Source organism: Panthera leo, chromosome D3 (assembly GCF_018350215.1).
Source record: "Panthera leo isolate Ple1 chromosome D3, P.leo_Ple1_pat1.1, whole genome shotgun sequence".
In the NCBI taxonomy this organism is placed as follows: Eukaryota; Metazoa; Chordata; class Mammalia; order Carnivora; family Felidae; genus Panthera; species Panthera leo.
In genome coordinates, this window is record NC_056690.1 from 496343 (window position 1) to 519537 (window position 23195).

The window sequence follows — 23195 nt, forward strand, 5'->3', positions numbered from 1 at the left end:
CCCATGCAGACAGGGCCTGATGTGGCTCAGAAGCCATGGAAACCTGGGCCTGGCCCCTACTAGCAGTCAGACAAGTGATCGGTAAGTGATTGGTGTCACCTTCTTGTAGGTGAAGAACCCGGTGCCACGCGTCAAGCACCCTGACTGGCTGCACAAGAAACTTCTGGAGAAGAATGACATCTGCAAGCAGAAGAAGATCAGTGAGCTTTTTGTCCTCGAAGGCAGGAGACAGGTAGGGGGCCCAGGGCCGCCGAGCCGTGCCCGTCAGGCCTCGTGGGGGCCCCATGCTACCCAGGCTTGGATGCTCCCATTCAAGTGTCTAGAGTGTTTCTTTTCTTTTCTTTCTTTCTAAAACTGTGTACCTGACAGACAACTCTTTCCACCTGGGGGGGTCTTCTGGCATAGGAAGCCTTGGGCCTTCTGTCAGGGATAAGGACTGTTTTCTGTGTGAATAGAGCAGTAACTGGGCTCAGGGACTCAGTGCATCAGTGTGCCTTGGGACTCCCGTTTTCTAAACTGTGAAGTAAAAACCTGTAGAGACACTAGACAGTACTAAAGACAGTGTAATGAAGGGCTTAGCTGAAATCAGGAGAGCCAAAAGAAAATTCTCAGCTGCTGGAATGCAAAGTGAACTTTATTTTTACTATTTTTTTTCCCCACCCCCCAAAAGCACACTGTAAACTAGAGCACTGGGGGCTGGGAAGGAAAAGAGAGGACCTGTTCTTTGCAGTATTTTATTCTGTCTTACGAAAAGGAGCGAATCCCAGAGCAAACAAGGGAAAAATAGTCGTACTCGACTGATGTTTTCTATTTGACCTTTTCGCTCTTAGAAATTGGAACCAGATCAGTCAGTAGATGCACATCTTTGTGTACAAGTATCTTAGCCTATTCATTTGATCCCACATGTGTATTTCTAGAGGCGGAGTTTCCTGAGAGATCGTGGTGTTTTCAGTCTCCTGGGTCTTTGCAGGTGGGCGTGGCCCAGGCTCCAGAAGGCACACAGAGCCTTGGTGCTCCGGACATGGAGGACCTCGGCCTGGCAAAGCCACCGCGCTCAGTGGTTCCTGTTGCCACCAGGAGAAAGCGCGTCCTCTGGGAGAGCCAGGGGGAGTCGCAGGACCTGGAGCTGACGGTGCCCTGGCAGGAGATCTTGGGGCCGCCTCCGGCCCTCGGGACCACGCAGGTGACACGTCGACGTGGCCGGTGGGTGGGGGCGGGGGCAGCAGCCTGGCCCGAGCTGTAGCTTGAGGTCTCCCGTGGAGTCTGCTACGTAGCTCCGGGGCCCTGCATGGGTGAGAGGCGTCCTCACCAGAGACACCTGCGCTGGGAAGCTGTGCGGTGCAGTTGCTGTGCAAGGCTGTTCCTGCTTTACCGCGTGCTCCTGGGTTGTGTTGACTGCCCCCTCTTCCTGACTTGCTTCACCGTCTGCCCTAGGAAGAGTGGCTGGTCTGGCTCCGATTCCACAAGAAGAAGTGGCAGCTGCAGGCCCGGCAGCGCCTGGGTCGCAAGAAGAGGCGGCGTCTGGAGGTGGCAGAGGGCGACCCTCGGCCCGGGGCTGTCCGCGACAGGCCTGCCACCGGGCTGGGGGGCTTCTTGCGAAGAGCCGCCCGCAGCATTTTGGACCTTCCGTGGCAGATTGTGCAGGTGCGGACTGCCATCGGTTTGGGGGGTGGGATGCCCCCCAAGGGCAGCATCACAGCTGATGGGAAGGGGTGTCTGGCCAGCTCACGATCCTGGGGACCCTCCGTTACCTTTGTGCCCTGTGATTGGGGCTGGTGCCGGAGAGCGCTCAGGAGTGTGAGCACGGTTTGTGTCGAGGTGACACGTGGTCTGCTCTCTCCGTTCCAGATCAGTGAGACCAGCCAGGCCGGCTTGTTCAGGCTGTGGGCCGTCATCAGCAGTGACTTGTACTGCATCAGGCTGAACATCCCCCGCCAGTTCTATGTTAACCAGCGGGTGGCTAAAGCCGAGGAGGGGCCTTCATACCGCAAGGTAGGGGGCAGCACATGCTGCTGGTCGCTGCGGTCAGCTGTCTGCCCCGCCTCTGAGGTGGTGTCCCCGGCGATGAGGGAGCCACATAAAGGATGGGGCTTTGTGGACACAAAAGCCTGGTGAGCTGTGACGCTGAGCCGGGTGTGCTGGAGCACCTTCTCGGGGTGCTGTGAGGAGTGAAACGGTGTCTGTGGAGCACCGGGCACAGAGCGAATGCTCAGGGACTGGAGTTGCCGGTGTCCTGGGGGCGCCGTCCTCTTACGTCCGATGTCTGTGGAGCAGGGGAGGGACGAGGGGGACGTGTGTCAGTGGCTGGAGTCTGTTTCCATAGGCGCTTCTCCTGTTAGCAGCCTCCCTGGACAGACGTCACATGCCTCAGGGTTCCCTTGGTGAAAGCGTGCGGTTCAGTGGCTTTCCGTGCGTCCCGTCCTGCAGCCTCTGCCACAGCCAGTCCCCGAGCGTTTTATCTCCCTCAGAACAAACTGGGACCCTTTGCAGATCGTCCCCTCCCCCAGCCCTGGCTCCCCACCGTTCCCTTGGCACCCGGGTTCTGCCCGTAGGTTAGCCTGTCGTGGGGTCCAGCTAGTTTAGTTCTGCCCGAAGCTCGTTTACTGAGGCTGTCGTGCGCATTTCGCAGTGGGTGCTGGGACGCGCGGAATGCGCTGCCGTCTAGTTGCGACGAGACGTGGGAGTTTGTAACTGAGACTTGACTCCAGAGGCTTTCTGGAGAAGGTGGGACTCTGCCCCCACCAGGATTCAGGGGCGTGCGGCCCTGGAAAGGGCGGGGCGCGTGAAGGCGGGGAACAGATGGTCTGGGATTCCATCTGTCGCTTTCCTGGATGCGATGCTGCATTGTAACCTCGGAGGACACCTTTTCCGTGGGGAGGTTTTCCCTTTGGGTGCCCTGCTCTGCTCTGCTCTCTGGCTCCCCCACACCCGTCCTCTGACTGGCAGACAACAGGAAAATAACCTGGGGACACCTGCTCCCCTCACTGCCCCAAAGCTCCTCTGCTTTTCATGAGCCCCAGGCTGCTTTTTGAACCTACAGCCACAGCTTCCAGTTTTCGTTTTACCTGTGAGGAGAGACGGGCTCTGAGGGGCTCACGTGGCTGCGGCTGCACAAGCCCTAGGACTATTTAAGGGATGCACGGAGTATGCGAGTTCAGCAGACGTCACCGGTGAGCCTTGTGACCGGGCTGGCGCCCTGTTTCACCAGGTCAGTCGAGTGCTTCCTCGCTCCAACGTGGTCTACAACCTCTACGAGTACTCGGTGCCCGAGGACATGTATCAGGAACATGTCAACGAGATCAATACTGAATTGTCGGCCCCAGACATCGAGGGCGTGTACGAGACACAGGTGATCATCTTCCCAGCTGGATGGAATGGAGGAAGCAAAATTGCGTGTGGCGTGGACGGGCTAGCAGCCCAGCTCTGGGCCGCCTTCCCGGTGAACTCCAGCAGCGTGTCTGCTGAGGACACGCGGGCAGCGGCCTCACCCTGCCCTGTCCACCCCTCTCCCAGGTTCCGCTATTGTTCCGGGCCCTGGTGCAGCTGGGCTGTGTGTGTGTGGTCAATAAACAGCTGGTGAGACACCTTTCAGGCCGAGAAGCAGAGACCTTTGCTCTCGAGCACCTGGAGATGCGCTCTCTGGCCCAGTTCAGCTACTTGGAACCAGGTAGGACGTGTGCCCGCTGCCTTTGCCCGGCCCGGCCTCCCACGCACGTCGGGGTGACGGCCGTGTTGCCCCGCAGGGAGCATCCGCCACCTCTACCTGTACCACCACGCGCAAGGCCACAAGGCGCTCTTTGGCCTGTTTGTGCCCTCCCAGCGCAGGGCGTCTGTGTTCGTGCTGGACACCGTGAGTTCCTGGCGAGGGGCTCGGGGAGGGACAGGCCCCTGGGCGGGACGGGCCTCTGCCCCCGGTGCCTGTGGTGATGGCTTTTGAAGTGGAGCCACAAAGGGGTCCCTGCGGCAGCACCTGCGTGGGGAGAGGGCTGACCCGGCCCCCACTGTCCAGGTGCGAAGCAACCAGATGCCCAGCCTCAGCGCCCTGTACGCCGCCGAGCACAGCCTCCTGATGGAGAAGGTGGGCCCCGAGCTCCTGCCTCCCCCCAAACACACTTTTGAAGTTCGGGCTGAAACCGACTTGAAAACCATCTGCAGAGCCATCCAGCGCTTCCTGCTGGCCTACAAGGTGAGTGGGGTGGGGCTTCTGTGTGTGAGCCCCTCGCCCCAGCGCCCCCTCCCCCCCAGCCGCTTGCTTCCCTTACGTCCAGGAGGAGCGCCGTGGGCCCACACTCATCGCTGTTCAGTCCAACTGGGAGCTGAAGAGGCTGGCCGGCGAGGTGCCGGTCCTGGAGGACTTCCCGCTGGTGCCGGTCCGCGTGGCTGATAGGGTCAGCTATGGAGTCCTGGACTGGCAGCGCCTCGGTGCCCGGCGCATGATCCGCCACTACCTCAACCTGGACACCTGCCTGTCCCAGGCCTTCGAGATGAGCAGGTGAGGGGAGTGGAGGGCATTTCTCCGTTTCTGGGCTCTGGCTGTTCCCGGTTCGTCCGTCCCTTCCCTGGGGCTGACCCCGTGCCCTCTGCAGGTACTTCCACATCCCCATTGGGAACCTGCCCGAAGACATCTCCACCTTCGGCTCCGACCTCTTCTTTGCCCGCCACCTGCAGCGCCACAACCACCTGCTCTGGCTGTCCCCCACGGCGCGCCCTGACCTGGGCGGCAAGGAGGCCGACGACAATCGCCTCGTCATGGAGTTCGACGACCAGGCCAGCGTGGAGATCAACTGTCCGGGCTGCTACTCCACGCGTAGGTGCTCGAGGCACCGGGGGTCCCCGGCTGCTGGCGTTTCCGCCACGCATTGCCATTCTGTGGTGGCGGGAACGCCCAGTGGCGGATGCTCCGCGCTCGGCCGTGACGGTGTGGGCACTGAGCCTGCAGCAGCATCCGTGGGTGTGGGACGAGCGGGGCTGGGCTCTTTAGTCGCTCAGTGACAGGCTTGTCAGCCAGCCCGGCTGCCCCGGGAGCGGTGTGTTTCCTGAGGTAGCACTTGCTGCAGTCGGCCCACGGGCACCACAGGGGTGTCTGTCTCTGTGCGCAGTGTGCGTGGAGCTGGACATCCAGAACCTGGCCGTCAACACCATCTTGCAGTCCCACCACATCAATGACATGGAGGGGGCTGACAGCGTGGGCATCAGCTTCGACGTGATCCAGCAGGCCTCCCTGGAGGACATGATCACCGGCAATCAGGCCGCCGGCACCCCGGCCAGCTACGATGAGACAGCCCTCTGCTCCAGCACGTTCAGGTGCCCTGAGAGCACAGCCTGGCCTTCTGTTCGTGTGCCCAGTCCTCTCCCTAGGCAGGATGGCTGGGCTTGGGATTTAGAAGGAACATTAGAAACCTATTTATCCTCTGCCCTTGTTTTGGAAAACTAAGAGCTAAGACATTGTCACTGGGGCTTCTCTCCCCCAGGGCGGCAGAACCAGCACCCCATATGGGGCCAAGCTCTTTCCTCCAGTCGCTGGGCTTTGCTGCCCTCCGGGCAACATTCTGGCCCCTTCCTGTGGCCATTGGTGTGTTGTAGGCGTTGAGTGCAGAGTGAGGCCTGAGGGCGCACATGAGGGCCCAGCGATAGGGTTTGGACAGTGAGGAGAGGGGGCAGAGGCGACAGCACAACAGGGGGAAGCTGGCATCAGGGACGAAGGGCCACCCTCCGTGCCTTTCTTCCAGGATCCTGAAGAGCATGGTGGTGGGCTGGGTGAAGGAGATCACACAGTACCGCAATATCTACGCTGACAACCAGGTGATGCACTTTTACCGCTGGCTCCGGTCCCCATCCTCGCTGCTGCACGACCCCGCCCTGCACCGCACGCTCCACAACATGATGAAGAAGCTCTTCCTGCAGTGAGTGCTGCCAGCGGCTTGCTCCAGGCCCTGCTGACCCCAGCCCCCCCAGTCCCCAAATCCACAGGAATGGCCGGCCGACGCCCCGGGCTAGTGGTCCATGGCGGTAAAGGTCCCAGGGAGTGCTTAGCTGCTGTCCCAGCCTGCTCAGCATCCTGCACAGGTGTGCCGTGTGCTGGGGTCTTTCTGCGTCCTGTCGGCACAAGTCCTCATGCCTTGTGTGTGTGTTCTGCACCTGTAGTTGAGAGCAGATATTGGAGACCCATGTGTGGATGTATCATCCTAATGGGCACTCGGGCTGCTTCCAGAACTCAGGCTGTTACAGATCACCAAGCAAGAATGGCCTCGTGCCCAAGGTCACGGGAATACATCTCTGGAATAATCTCTAGCAAAAGCACTGGTGCAGGTTTGATAGATCTCTTGACTGGATAGGAAGACGCTAATTTGATTCTTAGCGACAAAGCACTCTCCGTGGAAGTTGTACAGTTGTTTGTGTGTCCGACAGAGACTGAGAATGTGTGTCCGCAGCCCCACCAGCACGGCAGACACTGGGGCCAGCCTCGTGTGGTGAAGTGCTAACCCGGTGTACTCTTGCTCTGCAGTACTCATAATAAGTGAACTTGAACTTTCTTTTTATATCCTTTGTCCATTTTTCTGTAGTTTTGTTGGTTTTTTTCCTCATTGATTTATATGAGTTGTTTCTACGTAAAAATTAGCCATTTTTGTGTGATGTGAAAGCATGTTTTCTCCTGTTTTTGATTCTCTTTGGCTTTGTTTATGAAAGAAACAAGTATTTGTTTTGCCCCGAGAAATCTTCACTCTGTTGCGTCTGGATTTCAGGCATATTTAGAATAGCTTTTTTGTTTAGGATCCTTAGCTTGTTTTCCCATGATGTCTTGTGGTGTCCTCTGTGGCATCGCGACCGGTGATTGTGACCTTGGTCTACAGGCTCATCGCTGAGTTCAAGCGCTTGGGGTCCTCTGTCGTCTATGCCAACTTCAACCGCATCATCCTCTGCACGAAGAAGCGGCGGGTCGCAGATGCCATTGCCTACGTGGAGTACATCACCAACAGGTGTTTACATTTCTAGAATTCTGCCTTCCTTTGTGTTCTGATCTGGTGTCCTTTCCCTTCTGCTGAGGGACTTCCTGTAAATCACTCGTAGCATGGATCTGTTCGTAATGAATTCTTTCTGCCACTGGATGTCCAAAGATGCCTTTATTTTACCTTTATTTTTGGGAGATCTCGTTGCTGGTATAGAATTATATATAGGCAGATCTGTTTTGAAAGTTTTATTTCTCTCTGTGTTTCTTTTTGGGTAATTTCCTTTGTTGTGTCCTTAAAGTTGCTAATCCTTTTGTGCAGTGTTTAGTCTGCCGTTCATCCCGTCCAGGGTGGTTTTCCTCTCACGTGTCTGTAAGCCAGCTGGGTCTTAGTATTCCTAGAGTGTGCTGAGCCTGCTCTGTCTTTCCTCTAGCTTTATGACTAGAATCCAGGGTCAATAACCATTTCAGTGTTGTGTCAGTTCTGATTTGTATTCAGTGGTAGGTTTTTCTCCCGATTCCGCATTGCCTGGGAGCCTGGTGATACCTCAATGGATGTCGGCAGTTGTGAACACATGTGAATGCCTTGTCTCATGGATACCTTGGCATTTTATTCTTCTGTAGATGTTCTAGAGCTTTCTTACTTGGAAACACATTGGCCTTTTGAGCATTTCTTGTGATTTATAGGTAGGCTGGGCCAGAGCCGTGTTTAGTCTAGAGCTCACTGTTGTTCACTGGTGAAGCAAGATTGCTGTGAGTGCAGCCCTGGGCACCTTGTGAGTCCTGAGGCTCTCGGACAGCGGTGGGAGCGGGCACTCAGCGGTCCTTGTCCCTGCTCTGTGTAGTCTCCTTGCACGCAGAGAGGCTCTTACTTCTCTGGTCCCTCAGCACGAGTCCCTGCCGCTCCCTCTTGCTTGGTGCAGAAGTCGCCTTAGCGTCGGGTTTATCACGTCCTCTGGAAAGTTGGAGGGCTGATCTAGTTTGAATCCACCGTAAGTTTTTGTTAAGAAGTGAAGGGTAAGCAGGTACGAAAATAAAAGGAGGAGAGTGGAGAAAAAATGATTTCATGTAAGCAGTTTCTATTTGGCTTCTTTTCAGCGTCCATTCTAAAGAGATCTTCCATTCCTTGACGATTTCTTTCTCTCGGTGCTGGGAGTTTCTTCTCTGGATGGATCCCTCTAACTATGGTGGAATCAAAGGAAACGTCCCATCTAGTATTCACTGTGGACAGGTAAGATGTCACAGTCTGGAGAGCCCAGGCTGGGGTCTGAGACAGCTTTGGGGCCCGTCTTTGTCTCATTGCACATGTTTGGTGCTCATGGGTCCAGCGCCTGGTCCAGTTCTGGGCGCCATCCTGCAGCCGTTCCCGCAAGAGCGTGCTGCCCCCGGGGGATCTGTGAGGGAAGAGGTGAGCAAATGGGCAGATGGGGAACGTGCAGCACTGGCAACGGTAGGGGCTGAGGGAGGGCAGAGAGCAGGCTGTGGGGCAGGGGGCTGACTTAGGTGGGACCGTCACAGAGGCCTCTAAAGAGGGGACAGGCAAGCAGGGAATGAAGAACTGGGCCGGGGGTACAGTGTCAGCGTAGCCATGACAACAGAGCAGGGCTGGGCGGGGGTCACGGGTAGCACAGAGCAGCCAGGAAAACAACTGGAACATCGTACTGTTCCTGCCACAGGCAGCCTCCTTGGGCCCAAAGGCCGAGTTGGAGTCTTGGCTTTTAGTGACAAAGAGACTCTGAGCAGGAGCACGTCAGGGCCTCCACTAGGGCCCCGTGTTGTCGACAACAGCGTAGGAGATCAAGGCTTCAGTAGGAGCCCAGTTAGCATCAGCCCAGGGGAGGGTGGGGGGCAGGGTGGAGTCTGGGAGAAGGACTCGGGTGGGTTTTGAAGGTGGAGTGTACAAGCCAATGGAATGGATGGAGGTGACACCTGGGGGTGTGGGTGCACCCAGGGGTGTGGAGCCACGCGTCTATGATAAGATGGATGGGGCAGGAGAGCACGTGTGGGGTGAGAGGAGCCAAGCCTGGCCAGGGTGTGTGGCGTGTGCACAAGGTCCGGCCGTCCTCAGTGCTGGGGCAGGAGGTCTGTGGAGACCTCGATGGGAGGGAAGTGCAGGTATCGTAGCTGAATCAGGAGAAGGCAGTGGATGCTGCTTGAAGGGTGTGGGGGATGCCGGAGTTCACACGTTGACGTGGAAGGCGCCACTGAGAGGGGAAGTTGGTCATGCGGGAGATATCTGCAGTAGGGCCCCTTGGGTAGGATTGTCACCGTCCCAGGACGTGTGGGATTCAGACAAGAGATCTAGTCACCCAAGGTCACCCACTCGTGAATCTTCCCTACCTGGGAGGTGGGAGTTAAAGAATTCTAAAGTGAATTCCCTGGAAGAACAAAGTGAGAATCACGATCAGCATTTGCTGAGTACACACCGGGTGCGTTACCTAAGCAGCTTCATCACCTAAGTGGCCTCGTCCTTAGAGCCGTCCTGCGGGACTTTGACTCAGGCTCAGGGATGTGGAACGACTCGATGAGCATCTCACGAGGCACAAGGGGTCAGTAGACCCAGGTGTAGAATGACTCAAGTGTGTTGCGTCTGTGTTACAGCAAGACTCCCGAAAAGAAGGCAGAGAGGAGGAGGAGGAGGAAGAGGAGGAGGAGGAGGAAGGTGGGGAGGAAGAGGAGGAGGAGGAAGGTGCCCAGGAGCCCGACGTGGAGGACATGCTGGAAAACAACTGGAACATCGTGCAGTTCCTGCCACAGGCAGCCTCCTGCCAGAGCTACTTCCTCATGATCGTTTCGGGTGAGCCGGCCCGCTGGCTTGCGTCGGAGTCTGGCGGTGGGAGTAACGTGGCTCTGGCGTGTTTGCATGCAAGGAGGTAAAGGGGAAGTCAAGTCTGGTGGGCGTGCACTGGCTGCGCCGGCCTTGCGGGGCTGGACCCCTGTCCTCTGCCCTGGGGCGTGTCCGCAAGTCCCAGGACTTGCGTGTGCACACAGAGCAAGTAAAAGTAAACACCAAGTACAGAAGATTGGAAACTTCCTGAATCAGTTGCCCACTGGCTGGTCTTTGAGGCTCACCTTCTGTGTCAGAATCTTCTGTATCTGACTTGGGTCTAGAGGTGCAGTGTTAATAAAGGTTCGGTGTTTACAAACCAGGGTGTCTGAGATCACGTGCACACCAAGTGTATACATTACACTCTGTCACACAGAGCTCGTCATTAGGGGAGAGCAGGTGGCGAGGGCCGGGAACACCACTCAGACCTAGCGATGTGCAGCCACAGCGGTGGTTTCGTTTATAACTGCATGTGTGCTCGCCCTTGAGTCTCTCTCTACTTCTCTTTTGAAACTCCTGGGGGGCTACCTCAGAAGGCGTGCCGACACCAGGAGCCTAGACTTGTGTTTGTTATGAGCCATGTTTTGTCACTGTGTCACTGTGCGGCAGGAAGGTTGGTGAGTGTGGCTTACACGGCACTCTCCCTACTAAGGTGCACTTGGACCTGGGCCTCAGTAAGTGCCCTGCTTATTTCCATTTTTCCAATTGATTTTGGCTCATCCAAATGCAGCCAAGAGTCACGACTAGTAATGATATTTCAGCCCAGGCTGGCTGGAGGTCCGACCGGCCACAGGGCCCCCTGGGTCCTGACTCTCAAGGCCTGTGGCCTGTCTCTGCAGCATACATTGTGGCCGTGTACCACAGCATGAAGGAGGAGCTGAGGCGCAGTGTCCCGGGGAGCACCCCCCTGCGGAGGAGGGGGCCCAGCCAGCTCTCCCAAGAGGCCCAGGCGGTGGCCGGAGCCCTTCCTGGTGAGCACCCCCTTGCTGCGTGAGGCCACCCCTCTGTCCCTGGAACCTGAGCCCTCTGCTCTGGGGGTCCCCGTGTCCTTCCCTTAGTGTCCTTATCACTGCAAAATGGGGAGCATGTGCCGCATCCCTTTCCTTCCCAGGAGTGATCACCTTCTCTCAAGATTACGTGGCAAATGAACTCACTCAGAACTTCTTCACCATCACTCAGAAGATTCAGAAGAAAGTCACGGGTTCCCGGAACGCCACTGAGCTCTCAAAAATGTTCCCTGTCCTCCCTGGTTCTCACTTGCTGCTCAATAACCCTGCGCTGGAGTTCATCAAATACGTGTGCAAGGTGAGGCCGCGACACGTGTGCAGGGCAGAGATGCTTAACGCTAACGCGAGCACTCACAAGAGTGTCGGTGTGTGTGGGAAGCGAGGGTGCCAGGAGTACAATCTTGTTGATTCCACGAACTCTCACTGCTCATTCCTTGCATCTGCTGTGTGAGGCATTTGGGGCTAGAAGTGGGAGGAGACCAGAGCCCCCCCTGTCCTCACGGAGCCTGTGGTCCAGTGAGGGCGAGGACAAGTCAGTCAGGGACAGGTGAGCCCAGAGAGGGGAGGCGGGCTGAGGTGGCCTCAGAAGGGCAGGGTAGATGAGGAAGTTGGGGCCCGAGACCACACTGAGCAGGAGGGTCCAGCCGCGTGCGGACCTGAAGAAGAACCTGAGGGTGCAAAGGCCCTGGGGTAGGATGGTCTGGGGGTGCTGGTGAGAGGCACCTGCTGAGTGGGCGAGCTGTGAAATGGCGGTGCTTGTGGATCTGGTGGGGCCAAGGGCCGGGACCAGGAACAGTCTCCCACAATGAGCAGGCTGTGGTGAAATCACAGAGGAGAGCTTGCTCGGATGCTAAATGCTTTCTGGGAAAGGCGGGCGGAGTCAGCGATGGGATAATATTACCAGATAGCGACTGTGCCGGTGTCACCCCTCAGAGAGCACTTTCCTGGGCATTCAGTTACAGGATGCTCCAGGATCAGGTGACTTCTGGTTGTGGTGCAGAAATAGTTTAGTTTGCCATTTTATTCTTCTGTTAGACTCCAGGGTTTTTAAAATTTATTTTTACTCAGGTATAGCTTACGTACGGTGAGATTTCACCATTGTGGGTGTGTGTTCTGTGAGTGGTGGCAGAGGCAGGATGCAGGGCATTTCACCGTCCCGCAAACATCGCACCCACCCCTGCCATGCGCTGATCTGTCTGTCCGATGTCCGTGCACTCTCTAAAGTCGACCCAGTCACATTCAGTCTGTGCAGTGAGTTGTTCAAGCTTTCACAGAGCGATGGGGCTGTGCTGCGGGCAGGTTCAAACGGTCTCCACCTGAGCTAACTCCCCCCGAACCACTGATCTGCCCTTGCACGGCCACCTCTTCCAGAATCCCACGTTGTGGATTATGTGGCCGGTTAGGTCTGGCTCCTTTCACGACACACACAGAGTGTACATGCGGTCCTCCACGCGGTCGCGAGTTGGGGAGGTGCAGAGAGGGAGAGGGGGACAGAGGGAGAGGAGGGGCACAGAAGAAATAAAGCGGGCTCTGTGTGGATCGGAACCCACAAACCATGATATCATGACTTGTGCTGAAGTTGGACACTCAACCAACTGAACCACCTAGGTATCCCTAGAATCATTTTAATCTATAGATTAACTTCGGGAGAATTAACATCTTGGGTTTTTTTAATGTTTATTTATTTATTTTGAGAGAGAGCGCAGAAGCACAAGGAGGGGAGGGGCAGATGAGAGAGAATCCCAAGCAGGCTCTGCACTGTCAGTGCAGAGCCCGACGTGGGACTCAAACTCACGAACATGCGATCATGACCTGAGCTGAAATCAGGAGTCCGATGAACGCTTAACTGACTGAGCCATCTGGGCACCCACAACATCTTAGTGTTGAGACTCCTGATTCATGAACCACTATCTCTTTCCATTTATTTAGGTCGCCTCTGATTTTCTTCATCAGTGTTTGGGGTTTTCAGCATATAAATATGACACACATTTGCACCTAAGGTTTTCAGGCTGTTTGGTGCCATCGTAATAGCACTGACTTTTTAAAACTTCAGTTTCCGGTTGTTCACTGCTAATATATAGAGATACATGGATATTTGTATCTTGTGTCACATCTTTTTTGTCCATTCGTTTATCAGTGGACATTTGGGTTGCTTCCATAAGTTGGCTATTGTAAAAAATGCTGCAGTAAACACAGGGGTGCATATATCTGTTTGAATTAGTGTTTGCTTATTCTTTGAGTAAATACTCAGTAGCGGAATTGTTGGATCATAGCGTAATTTTATTTTTAACTTTTTGAGGAACTTCCATACTATTCTCCAGAGTGGCTACACCAGTTTGCATTCCCAGTGATAGCGTAAGAGAGTCCCTTTTCTTCACATCCTCACCAACATTTGTTATGTCTTGTGTTTTTTTATTTTGCCCATTCTGGCAGCTGTGAGGTGATACGTCATTGTGATTTTGGTTTGTATTTCCCTAATGATGAGTGATGTTGAGCATCTTTTCATATGTCTGATGGCCATCTGGACATGACACTGATTTTTAAATATTAATCCAGCCTCGCTTGTATTCTTGGAGTAAATCGCACTTGGTTGTGACGTATCATCCTTTTTATACATTGGTGGGTTCAATTTGCTGGTATTGTTGAGGATTTTTGAGTGCACGTGATGGTGGTTGGCCTGCTGTTTTCTTGTGCTGTCTTTGGTATCAGGATGATGATAGCCTCATAAACGAGCTAGAAGTGTTTTCCCTTTTGTGTTTCCTGGAATACTGTGTAGAATACTATTTTTTGCTTAATTTTTGGTAAATTTACCAGTGAAATCTTTTTTCTTTGTTTTCCTCTTTAATTCAATCCAGTTTTTTTTTTATAATGGAGATATATAAACTGTATGTTTTAAGCAAACATACTAGCTTCATACTAACAGGCTGTCGCTCCTCGTTATACATACTTGCAAATTTACCTGCTTGCCGAAATCTACTTGTCTCACTGGATGGGGTGGCGGGCTTCGAATCTGACCATAAATAGTTCTCCCAAAAATGTCTTCTAAGAGGGCTTTGGTTCTGTGGTGTTCTTGGTGTTGAGCTGGGACAGTAGAGTTTTAGGGGTGGGAGGGACCTCTAAAGAGGTCCGTCCTGTCCTGTCCTCTCCATTATGGACAAAAGGAGGAGACACCTCACCTGTGGTTCTGCAGGCACCACCACGAGAGCCAGGCTTCCCAGCGGGCTCCGGGCTGGCACGGGAACCCCCACCGTCGGGGCTGAGAGCACGCACTCTGCCGATGAGACCGTGCGGCCCCGCAGATTTAGGACTTCCTGTCCTTGAGGAGGAGGGAGCCAGGAAGGACGGCAGGAGGAGCACGTAGTGCCCCCGTCCCCCCGAGCTGACGGAAACCTGCTCGCAGGGCCGCACTGAGGAAGCCCCCCTCACTTCCAGCGGGAGAAGGAGGGCGCGGGGCTGAGAAGCTGCAGCCTGAAGAGTCCGCTGCAGGCTTTTCCGCTCCCGATGGAGACCGGCCCACGAGGCCGTCACTGACGCTCTGTTCTTTGAAGGTTCTGTCTCTGGACACGAACATCACGAACCAGGTGAACAAGCTGAACCGGGACCTGCTGCGCCTGGTGGACGTTGGCGAGTTCTCAGAGGAGGCCCAGTTCCGAGACCCCTGCCGTTCCTACGTGCTCCCTGAGGTCATCTGCCGCAGCTGTAACTTCTGCCGGGACCTGGACCTGTGCAAAGAGCCCTCCTTCTCTCAGGTGGGCGGGGCCGGGAGGCTCTCAGACACCTTTCCTGTGTGCCGGTGCGGTGTCCTGATAGACGGTGGCGGTGACGGTGGTGCGTGCGGGCCGGCAGCCCCCTCCCCCCGGCTCCCCAGCTGGCTCCACACGGTCCCTGCCCAGCCCCTGGGAAGCCCTGGCTGCCGAGGAAGGCTGGGCGGACCGCTGACCCGGCCCCCTCCTCCCCTGCCTAGGACGGGGCTGTGCTGCCTCAGTGGCTCTGCTCCAACTGCCTGGTTGCCTATGACTCATCAGTCATTGAGATGGCCCTGGTGGAAGCCGTGCAGAAGAAACTGATGGCCTTCACTCTGCAGGACCTGGTGAGTGGCAGGCCTGGCGTGGGGGACTCCACCCCAGCCCCCTCTCCAGTGGGCAGAGGGCTTCCTGATGAGCGATTTGCACCCCGAGAAGCCACAGGTGTGCACAGTTCTCAAGTCCCGACTCAGTGCTCTGAGGTGGCCGGCCCTTGGATCAGGGCTCCTCTTGACTCCTTGTCACGCATCTCTGGGGCCCCTGCAGGGGCGGGTGCTGGCTCCATGCACCTTTTGTTGTAATGGAAGAGGGTAGCTGGTGAGCAGAATGGAGTGTGAGAGTCATGGCAAGTGTAAAGACAACAAACAGGGAAGGGAGAGAGAAACAGGGACGTTGTCAGCATTAGATAGAGGGGTGTTCTTTTTTTTTTTTTTTTTTTTTTTTGGGACAGAGAGAGACAGAGCATGAACGGGGGAGGGTCAGAGAGAGGGAGACACAGAATCGGAAACAGGCTCCAGGCTCCGAGCCATCAGCCCAGAGCCTGACGCGGGGCTCGAACTCACAGACCGCGAGATGGTGACCTGGCTGAAGTCGGACGCTCAACCGACTGCGCCACCCAGGCGCCCCGATAGAGGGGTGTTCTTGATGAGAGGATGTGAAGGGGTGTCAGGGCCCGGGCAGGGAACAGCCCACATCTGCTCTGATGGAATAGGGAGACCCAAGGAAGGCACAGGGGTGAGGTCCCTGGGACTCAGAGGCAAGGGTGCAGTGCCGCCCGCCCCCCTGGGAGGGTGTTAGGAAGCAGCTGGCATGTTTGGATAAATCCCGTTACAAAGTATTGGTCTTTCCTGGTTGAGCTGAAGGCCATGGGGTGGAGGGGGTGCGGGCGGGTGGGTGGGCATGCTGAGCTCTTGGTTACCACTGGCCACCACAGGCCCAGAAGGGGACACTGGTGACCAGGGCTGCTCCTCATTGCAGATCTGCCTCAAGTGCCGGGGTGTGAAGGAGACCAACATGCCTGTGTACTGCAGCTGTGCCGGGGACTTCGCCCTCACCGTCCGCACCAAGGTGGGGGTCCCACGGCTGGCCTGGCTGCCCCCCCTCTCCCGTTTGCCCTTTCTGGTCTCTGCCATCTGCCTCTCTCCCTACACACCCGAGCCTATGCCTTACATCCCTGTGCCTCCTCTGGTCATTTCTGCAGGTCTTCATGGACCAGATTAGAATCTTCCAGAACATCGCCCAGCACTATGGCATGTCGTACCTCATGGAGACCCTGGAGTGGCTGCTGCAGAAGAACCTTCAGCTGGGCCATTAGCGAGTCGAGCGGCGACCCCATTCCCTGCCCTGACTTCCAGATTTGTGACCCTGGCTAGGACGGAGCACCGAGGAAAAGGAGCAGGTCACATAGAGAAGCACGAGCCAGCCAGAGCAGGAGGTGGCTCCACCTGGGGCTGCCTAGGCCGCCAGCTGTGGTCAGGGCAGCCCACTGTTGGCCTGAGAGGGGTCTCCAGGGCGGTTCCTGCTGAGTGGACAGCCCTCCCTGCGGTCCCGCTCTGTCACTCTCTCCTCTGCTGTTGAGGGGGTCTTCTGTCTGGTGATGACTAGTGGGGTTTGCAGCCCTTGTTTCTCATCACTTGTGACCACGGAGACGGTCTCATAGCTGGATGCCAGCAGGATGTGGGCCTGTTCCAGGGAATCCGGAGCCAAACCCTGAGGGGACCTGGACATCTTTCCCACAATGAGTTCCCAGGACTTAGGCTTCTTGTCTGGAGACTTCCTGGTCAGTGTAGGGTCTGCAGGGGTGGGGCCCGCATCATGGCAGTCACCTTGCCTGCAGCAGCGAGATCTGGAATCGGGTGTGGCACCCTTGCCCTCTGAACCTGCAGGTGGGGGTGGGGACAGACACGAGCACCGGGCTCAGACTGCCGCGCATGGGTGGGAGGATGCACGTGTTTGTCACAGGCTTCAACGTCATCTGTTAGCACTTGGGTTTATAGGGAAATCCTTCACATGCAAGACAGTCGGTTTTTTCCTTCCGGTTTGAGGGATCTGGTCGGGGGAAGAGACGGGAATAAAACGGCAGCAGCAGTTTTGTTGGGCTTCTAGCGGTTCTGCTCTGGCTTTTTAGCTTCAGAGTCCAAGACCTCCGACCCTTGCGGGCCTGCCCGTCCTCCAGGGGCCACTCGGGGCATGCACGCCCAGGGTCAGCGGCCCTCACCTGCAGAGAGGGTCAGTCGGGACCATGGCCCCTTTAAACCTGGACACTTGCCACCAGTTTCTTCAGAGAGCAGGTGCAGCGCGGAGATGTGGGACCTCACTCTTTGCTGACCCTGTGGTGGGGCTGGAAAAGGGGGGAGGCCCAGACAGGGGAGTCTGCGTCCCAGTGACCTCAGGAAGACTTTGCTGAGCCGGTCCCTCTGTCGTCACCTGCCCCAGCACAAAAGACCCAACTCCACACTTCATTTTAGTAGTTAGGTTCTATTTTTTTATTTTAGAGAGGAAGCATGAGCGGGGTGGGGGAGGGGCAGAGGATGAAAGAATTTTAAGCAGGCTCCATGCTCCCCGCTGACGGAACTCGACCCCACAACCCTGGAATCATGACCTGAGCCAAAATCAAGAGTCAAGCCACCAGGCGCCTCACACTTCATTTTTAACTAAATGAGACTGGAAGTGGAAAAAGAAGAATGGCCAGGTTGGCAAGGCAACACACAGGCTAACTGAATCATAAACTCAGACCCCAAATGGGCGGCCTCCAGGGAGGCCGTACGGAAGCCGTGGGCCAGCGTCCGCTCGGGCCCAGCTCGAGTTCATCATCGCTGCCTGACTTCTCCAAGTATCTCCTAGTATTTTACGCTTTAACTTCAGTTTTACTCTTTGGATTTTGCATTCCTGAAAATTTTTACATGTGTTTGTGCGAGGACAGAAAAAAGACCTCTGTTGCAACTGGGTGCATTGGCTCCTGGGTCCTGTGCTCCGCGTGTGCCCAGGCCCCGTGGCCACGAGAAACTTGACACTGGCTGGAAGGTGGACAGAGCCTGCATCAGCCCCCAGATGGAGAGCAAATCAAATTAGGGCTGGGATGGGGAGGGGAGCTAACTAGGCTTCCTGGAAGTGCAGCAGAGAGCAGAGATGTCCCCGGAGAGGGGAGGGGAGGGGCTGGGGGCCTGCATACCACTCCCTGTCCTTATAGCAGGGCCAGAGAGTGCCGGGTGGGTCCCTCAGAGGCCAGTTTAGGGATTGGAGCGTTTGGGACAGCAAAGGGTCCTGGGGTCACTCTCGTGCTTGGGAATGGGAAACCTGAACCCCTGGCCGTGGTTCTTGAGCTGCAGCCCAGGCCCAACTGGAAAAGCCAGTTTCTCCAAAACTGGACATCAGGGAGCCAGACACGGTATTGCAGGCATTTGGGTGACTGAGGAATCCTCACGTCAAGGTGGCCGGGGGGCTTAGGTGTGTGCTGTTGCTGGCCCCCCTGTTGGGTGTGGGCAGGTGAGATGGCCAGCTCTGGCTACCTGCCAGCATGATTTGGACATGGGGACCCCCCGAGCTATCGCTCAACCTCGGAAGAGGGATCCCGGCTGAGGGAGTCTGTGCAAAGCACAGCATGTGCTGCCGTAGACCTGTGTGCTCACCATCCGTGTTGCTAGGGGAACCGCCACCCGGCCAAGTTCTGGCGGCCCCTGGGGGAGGGGGGCCTGGCCAGACAGGCACCAGGCAGCGCCGATGAATATAATGACCATTGTGGCATCTGAGGGTGTGGTAACTAGTTATCTGCTGGCTTGTGCTCCCCCTCAACCTCACCCATGACCATCCCCCTCCCTCAGCACCAACTTCTTGCCCCGCCTGGGTCCTTGTTTCAAGTTCCCTCACCTACCCCTTGTCTTCCTTCCTCCAGAGTCCCCATCCTTTCACATGTTTTGAGGGTGGGTCTGGGATCACCCCCCTCCCCACCCCAGGAGGTTGGTAAGCAAGCTGACTGAAGGGCAGGTGCTGGGTTCCTCATGCACCCAGTCTCTGCCTGTCCCCCTGCTTGGATACAACATGCAGTCTGCACCCAGGCTGATTAGAGGACAGACCAGAGGCACCCACAGCTCCCATGCGCGAGGACCCTCTACTGCCTAGGTCTTCAGGACCTCAAGATGCTTCTCCCAAAAAATGAGGCCAGAGGTTCTGGACACAGGTTTATTGGACTCTGGGTATGTGACTTCTTGGCTATGAAGCAAGCAAAGGGTCTGGGTGGGGAGGGGTGAGAAGTTTGTGAGGAGGTCAGCTAGGGAGGAGGAGGCGGCAGGAGTTCACCCCTTCCTCCAGGCCCCGGGGACGTTGGGGGGCCAGCCAGGATCCGGTGCCACCCACTTCGTGCCCGCCCACTGCCCGGTTGCGCGGGGGGTCTTTTCGTTCCCAGCTTCTCAGAGCGTGTTGAGGTGCATGGGCAGGGCCCAGGGGAGCTGGCGGCTTGGTCTCGGGACCAGACTTCAGGCCCCCATCAGGCCCGCCTTGGACACAGCACGATGGAAGGCATGTGGTGGGCTCAGAGCTGGGCCAAACCTCGGGGGTCCGTGAGTGTGGAGTCCTGCCGGGAAGGCTCGGAGGCACACAACTCTGGTCCCACAGTCTGCTCAGGGGTGTCGGCCATCTGCTCAGAAGGGGCAGAGGCAGGGCAAGGCCATGGGGGCGGGGCGGCCAGGGACTGGCCTGGGTCTGCAGAGCAGGGACAGGGTGGGGGAGGAGCCTGGCCCAAAACAAGAGCCAGAGTCACAGGCCAGCTACCAGAGGAGCGCCTGGGTGTGCACACCTTGTCGAATTTCTTATGGCTGTACACCTTGTTTTTGTTCATGAACGTCAGCAAGATCCAGTCACACAGGAAGGAGCCCTGGGCCAGCAAGACCGACACGTGAGGGCCCAGGAGACCCCCCCACCCAAGCCCCCCGTGCCCAGCATGCATTTCCTTACCACCCCGATGGAGGTCAGTGCTGTGGCCAGATTAATGATGGTGGGAATCAGGCTGAACTTCCCTGCCTGGGCAGAGGAGGCTGCCTTAGATGGTTGTTGGGTCCGGGGCAGGTGGGGCTCAAGGGAGGGTGGGGGAGATGAGGCCATGCCAGCTGGGCCCTGGGCGAAGCAGGCTGGCCTACCTGTCCGTGCACAATGACGTCGATGCGGATCCCATAGGCCTTGATGAGCGTGCGGGTGGCGCTGCCGTTTACCTTGTAATACTTGGCAAACCTGGGACAGATGACCCTGAGGAGCACGGTGGCGGGTGCCCACCCATCACCCAAGATGGGAAGCTCCCCTGGACCTTGGAGCACCTGCCCTGTTCTTTTAGAGCCACCACAGCCAGGGCAGATGAGGACCCAGGCGTCCCAAGGCCAAGGTACCTGAAGTTGTAGCCAGACGAGGCTGGGACGTGCTTGGGGTCGAGCCTCCGGAAAGAGTACTTGGGGTTGCACTTTGACGCTGACAGGTCCAGGTCACAGTCCCAGTTGATAATGACCCCGATGACACCACCCTGCCCAGAAGTGGGCACAGGGACGGGTGTCAGGGAGGCCGCACAGAGGACCCCCAGGAGCCGTGGGTCCTGCCCTGGGACTGTGCCCGGGCCGCTCAGGGCCGAGAGCCAGGAGTGCCTGGCGAGCGCCCTGCTTCCGAAGCACGGGGGTACGCTGGTGGCCAGCCGTGTGAACGGGAGTCAATAATTCAGCAGCAGCCATGCGTGCCCAGACCGGTCGGCCGATTGTGTTTCTCTTTCCTTTGCCCGAACAGGGCCGGGGTTGGCCAAGACCGCAAAGGGGGCGGCTGTAATGGAGGCCCTCCGTTTGCGGCTAGGAGCCGGCACCTGGAGGAGAGCTGGCCCGCCCACTCCCTCGGCTGCCCGCCTCACCGTGTGTGCGAGCTCCGTGAAGTTTTCCCCTGCCTGTTCCACAATGAAGCCCAGCTTGAAAATGGGACAGTAGGGGTCGGAGACCTCATCGAACGTGCAGCGTTTCAGGTAGCCGTCCTTCCGGTGCTCGATGTTGCCTCTGAGGACGGGGCCCAGCCACGTCAGGTGGGAAGGGGGCAGAAGCTCTGTAACCCGCAAACGCCCCGTTCCCGGGACGTAGCTCCCATCCCGACCCGTGGTCACCACAGCCTGGTGGCCCTTACTTGGAGAACTGGAATTTAGGGTAGTGGATGCTGTTCTTGATGAGGATGGTGAAATTCGGAGCCATCTTGCCGAGAAACTGGCTGAGGAGGCACAGACTGGGTGTGTTTAGTCTCCCCCGCCCCGAACCCCTCCCCGGTACATCCCCAGTCCTGGCCAGTGAGGAGAGAAGGGAGCAAAACAGAGTCGCGCTGGGGTGTCAGCTGCGTCCCAGCTAGGTGGGGTCACCGGGCGTGCGCACCTGACCGACGCCCCGTCTTCCACCGGGCACCAGCCCCACACCTCGCAGGTCTTGGCCGACCCTTGGTAGTAGGGTACGCAGCGCCCGGTCCGCAGGCCTGCGGGCAGATGGACGCTCAGGGGGCGAGGGGCGCCGCCCCGCCCCACCCCCAGCCGGCGCGCACTGACCGCTTCCCAGCATGTCCAGCCGTTCCGCCACGCAGTCCTCGTCTGTGTCACAGGAGGCGTTGCTAACCCTCACGCTCTAGGGAGGAGCCGCCTGGGTCAGGGGCCCCGAGCCTTCTGCGGCGAGCTGACCAGGCAGGCAGGGCCCCTCCCTCTGCCCCAGCTCTGCCCTCCACCAGGCCTCACCTCCGGGCAGGTTCCGAGGGTCTGCGAGGGTGTGACCTCGATCCTGGTGATGATGCTGAACACGCTGCCTCCCTGGGCTCAGAAAGAGGGGATGGTCGGCCGAGGCTCAGGGAGAGGGGATGGTCGGTCCCGTCCCGGGGTGCGCGGCCGCGGGCGGGGCGGGCAGGCGCACCTCGGGGGGCTTCACGTACTCCTCCACGTCCCACACTTTGCGCTCGGAGAAGGTGATGCCCTTGACCTTGGTAATGACGGAGCTCTCGGGGCCCGTCTCGCTGTCCTGGTAGCTCTTCTGCACGATGAACACGTACCTGCGGGACGGGCAGGGCCGCGCTGGAGGCGACCCGGGACCCTCCCCCCGCCGGCCGCCGCCTCCCGGGGCCCCGAGGCCCCGCGCCCGCCCCCCCCCCCCCGCCCCCCCGGCCGCGCCGCACCCACCACACGAAGTAGAGCAGGATGAGGAGCTGCACCGCGCGGTACACGACGCCCAGGCGCCGGTTCTTCACCACGATCACCTTGGGCGTCTCGTAGTCCCAGAACGCGGACCAGCAGCCTCGGGCCAGGCGCCCGGCCGCGGCCGCCCCCGCGGGGGGCTTGGGCTCGGCGGCCGCCATGGCCCGGAGCTCCGCCCGGGGCGCGACGCGGGCGCACCCTGCGGGCTCGGGGCGCGGGCAGGGGAGCCCCGCGGCGCCGCCCCGGGGCGTGGCCTCGCGCGCCCCGCCCCTCACCCCCGCCGGGCCGCGCGGCCCTGGGGCGCGCGGGGGCGCACCTGGCAGGTGTCTCCAGGTGGGCCCGGCGCGGGCACGGCGCGGGCGGCGGCCTTCGCCCCGCCCGCCCCGGGGGCCCGCACGTCCCTGCGGTGGGACGCGGAGCCGCGGGGACATTGTTGAGACGCGGGAGGAAGACCCGGCGAGGCTCCGCAGGCCTCCTGGCGTCTCCGGCGGCGTCTGACGGCGGCGCGCCCTGACCCCGAGGGGCTGTCCCTGTGTCCCGTGCCCGGACTTGGAACACCGTGGGGGGTTAGGTGTCTCAGGAGGGCATTTCCGAAGGGCAGTCCTGGATTCCCCGCAGCTCGGCAGAGACCCCCGGCCGCCCGCCCCCGCCAGGCTCGCACACACCTGGGCCCTTTCCTTTGCCCAGACGGCCCCTTTGCTCGAGCCACGGGCGCGCTCTGAGCCGTCAGTTCTCGCCCCTCCTCCACGCAGCCGCCCAGCCCCGGCGTCTGTCCTGGACTTGGGCTGAGGCCCCTAACTGCTTTTATCCGCTTCGGTCCGTTTCCGCTTTCTTTGCAAACCGAAGCGGTTGTGGGTGTTTTTGAGCCCTTTCATAGCCTCACCCCACTTCGTTATTTTGGTATTTCACAAAATGACACGTTTCTTGCAGCTTTATTTAGGTGCAATTCATTTAGCATCTAATTAACCTTTTTTTTTTTTTTCAGTTTATTTATTTATTTTGAGAGAGAACAAGCGGGGGAGAGGAAGAGTGGGCGGGGGCGCAGACAGAGGATCGGAAGCAGGCTCTGCGCTGACAGCTGAGAGCCGGATGCGGGGCTCAAACCCGCAAACCCCAAGATCATGGCCAGAGGTGAACTTGCACCCATAGCGGACTGAGCCACCCAGGTGCCCCAAGCGTGGGACTCTTGATTTCAGTTCAGGTCATGATCTCG

At 58.1% G+C, this 23195-nt stretch overlaps 2 protein-coding genes and 1 long non-coding RNA gene across 9 annotated transcripts in view; 2 read left to right on the forward strand and 1 right to left on the reverse strand.

The window, feature by feature from the left end:
- The window catches only part of POLE (DNA polymerase epsilon, catalytic subunit), a 45507-nt gene extending 28606 nt beyond the window's left edge, over positions 1 to 16901 (forward strand). For all 3 annotated transcript variants that reach the window (XM_042910288.1, XM_042910289.1, XM_042910290.1), the window contains exons 29-49: positions 110 to 232; positions 971 to 1183; positions 1435 to 1644; positions 1849 to 1992; positions 3209 to 3349; positions 3514 to 3667; positions 3744 to 3850; positions 4010 to 4186; positions 4269 to 4492; positions 4587 to 4807; positions 5100 to 5304; positions 5730 to 5903; positions 6852 to 6977; positions 8045 to 8177; positions 9548 to 9743; positions 10613 to 10744; positions 10885 to 11078; positions 14329 to 14529; positions 14745 to 14870; positions 15781 to 15870; positions 16004 to 16901. In XM_042910288.1, coding sequence (XP_042766222.1) covers positions 110 to 232; positions 971 to 1183; positions 1435 to 1644; positions 1849 to 1992; positions 3209 to 3349; positions 3514 to 3667; positions 3744 to 3850; positions 4010 to 4186; positions 4269 to 4492; positions 4587 to 4807; positions 5100 to 5304; positions 5730 to 5903; positions 6852 to 6977; positions 8045 to 8177; positions 9548 to 9743; positions 10613 to 10744; positions 10885 to 11078; positions 14329 to 14529; positions 14745 to 14870; positions 15781 to 15870; positions 16004 to 16117 — 3405 coding nt within the window. In that variant the 3' untranslated portion in view covers positions 16118 to 16901. The remainder of the gene's footprint in view (positions 1 to 109; positions 233 to 970; positions 1184 to 1434; positions 1645 to 1848; positions 1993 to 3208; positions 3350 to 3513; positions 3668 to 3743; positions 3851 to 4009; positions 4187 to 4268; positions 4493 to 4586; positions 4808 to 5099; positions 5305 to 5729; positions 5904 to 6851; positions 6978 to 8044; positions 8178 to 9547; positions 9744 to 10612; positions 10745 to 10884; positions 11079 to 14328; positions 14530 to 14744; positions 14871 to 15780; positions 15871 to 16003) is intronic.
- Positions 16902 to 18600: 1699 nt separating this feature from the next.
- On the forward strand, positions 18601 to 20687 carry LOC122203424. Its single transcript, XR_006195177.1, has 3 exons — positions 18601 to 18995; positions 19646 to 19765; positions 20563 to 20687. It is a non-coding gene; the product is annotated as an uncharacterized LOC122203424 (long non-coding RNA).
- P2RX2 (purinergic receptor P2X 2) lies at positions 18975 to 22152 on the reverse strand. 5 transcript variants are annotated; one of them, XM_042910228.1, is made up of 12 exons: positions 21968 to 22152; positions 21705 to 21840; positions 21533 to 21604; positions 21350 to 21425; positions 21183 to 21279; positions 20944 to 21024; positions 20681 to 20819; positions 20178 to 20308; positions 19935 to 20025; positions 19753 to 19818; positions 19595 to 19672; positions 18975 to 19435 (listed from the first exon to the last, which is right to left on the reverse strand). In XM_042910228.1, exons 1-12 carry the CDS (start codon positions 22141 to 22143, stop codon positions 19331 to 19333), a joined length of 1248 nt encoding a protein of 415 aa, XP_042766162.1. In that variant the 5' UTR covers positions 22144 to 22152; the 3' UTR covers positions 18975 to 19330. The 5 variants fall into 5 exon arrangements, with proteins under 5 accessions (XP_042766162.1, XP_042766164.1, XP_042766161.1 ...); XM_042910230.1 differs by lacking the exon at positions 19595 to 19672; XM_042910227.1 differs by having other exon boundaries at positions 18975 to 19672.
- Positions 22153 to 23195: the final 1043 nt, after the last annotated feature.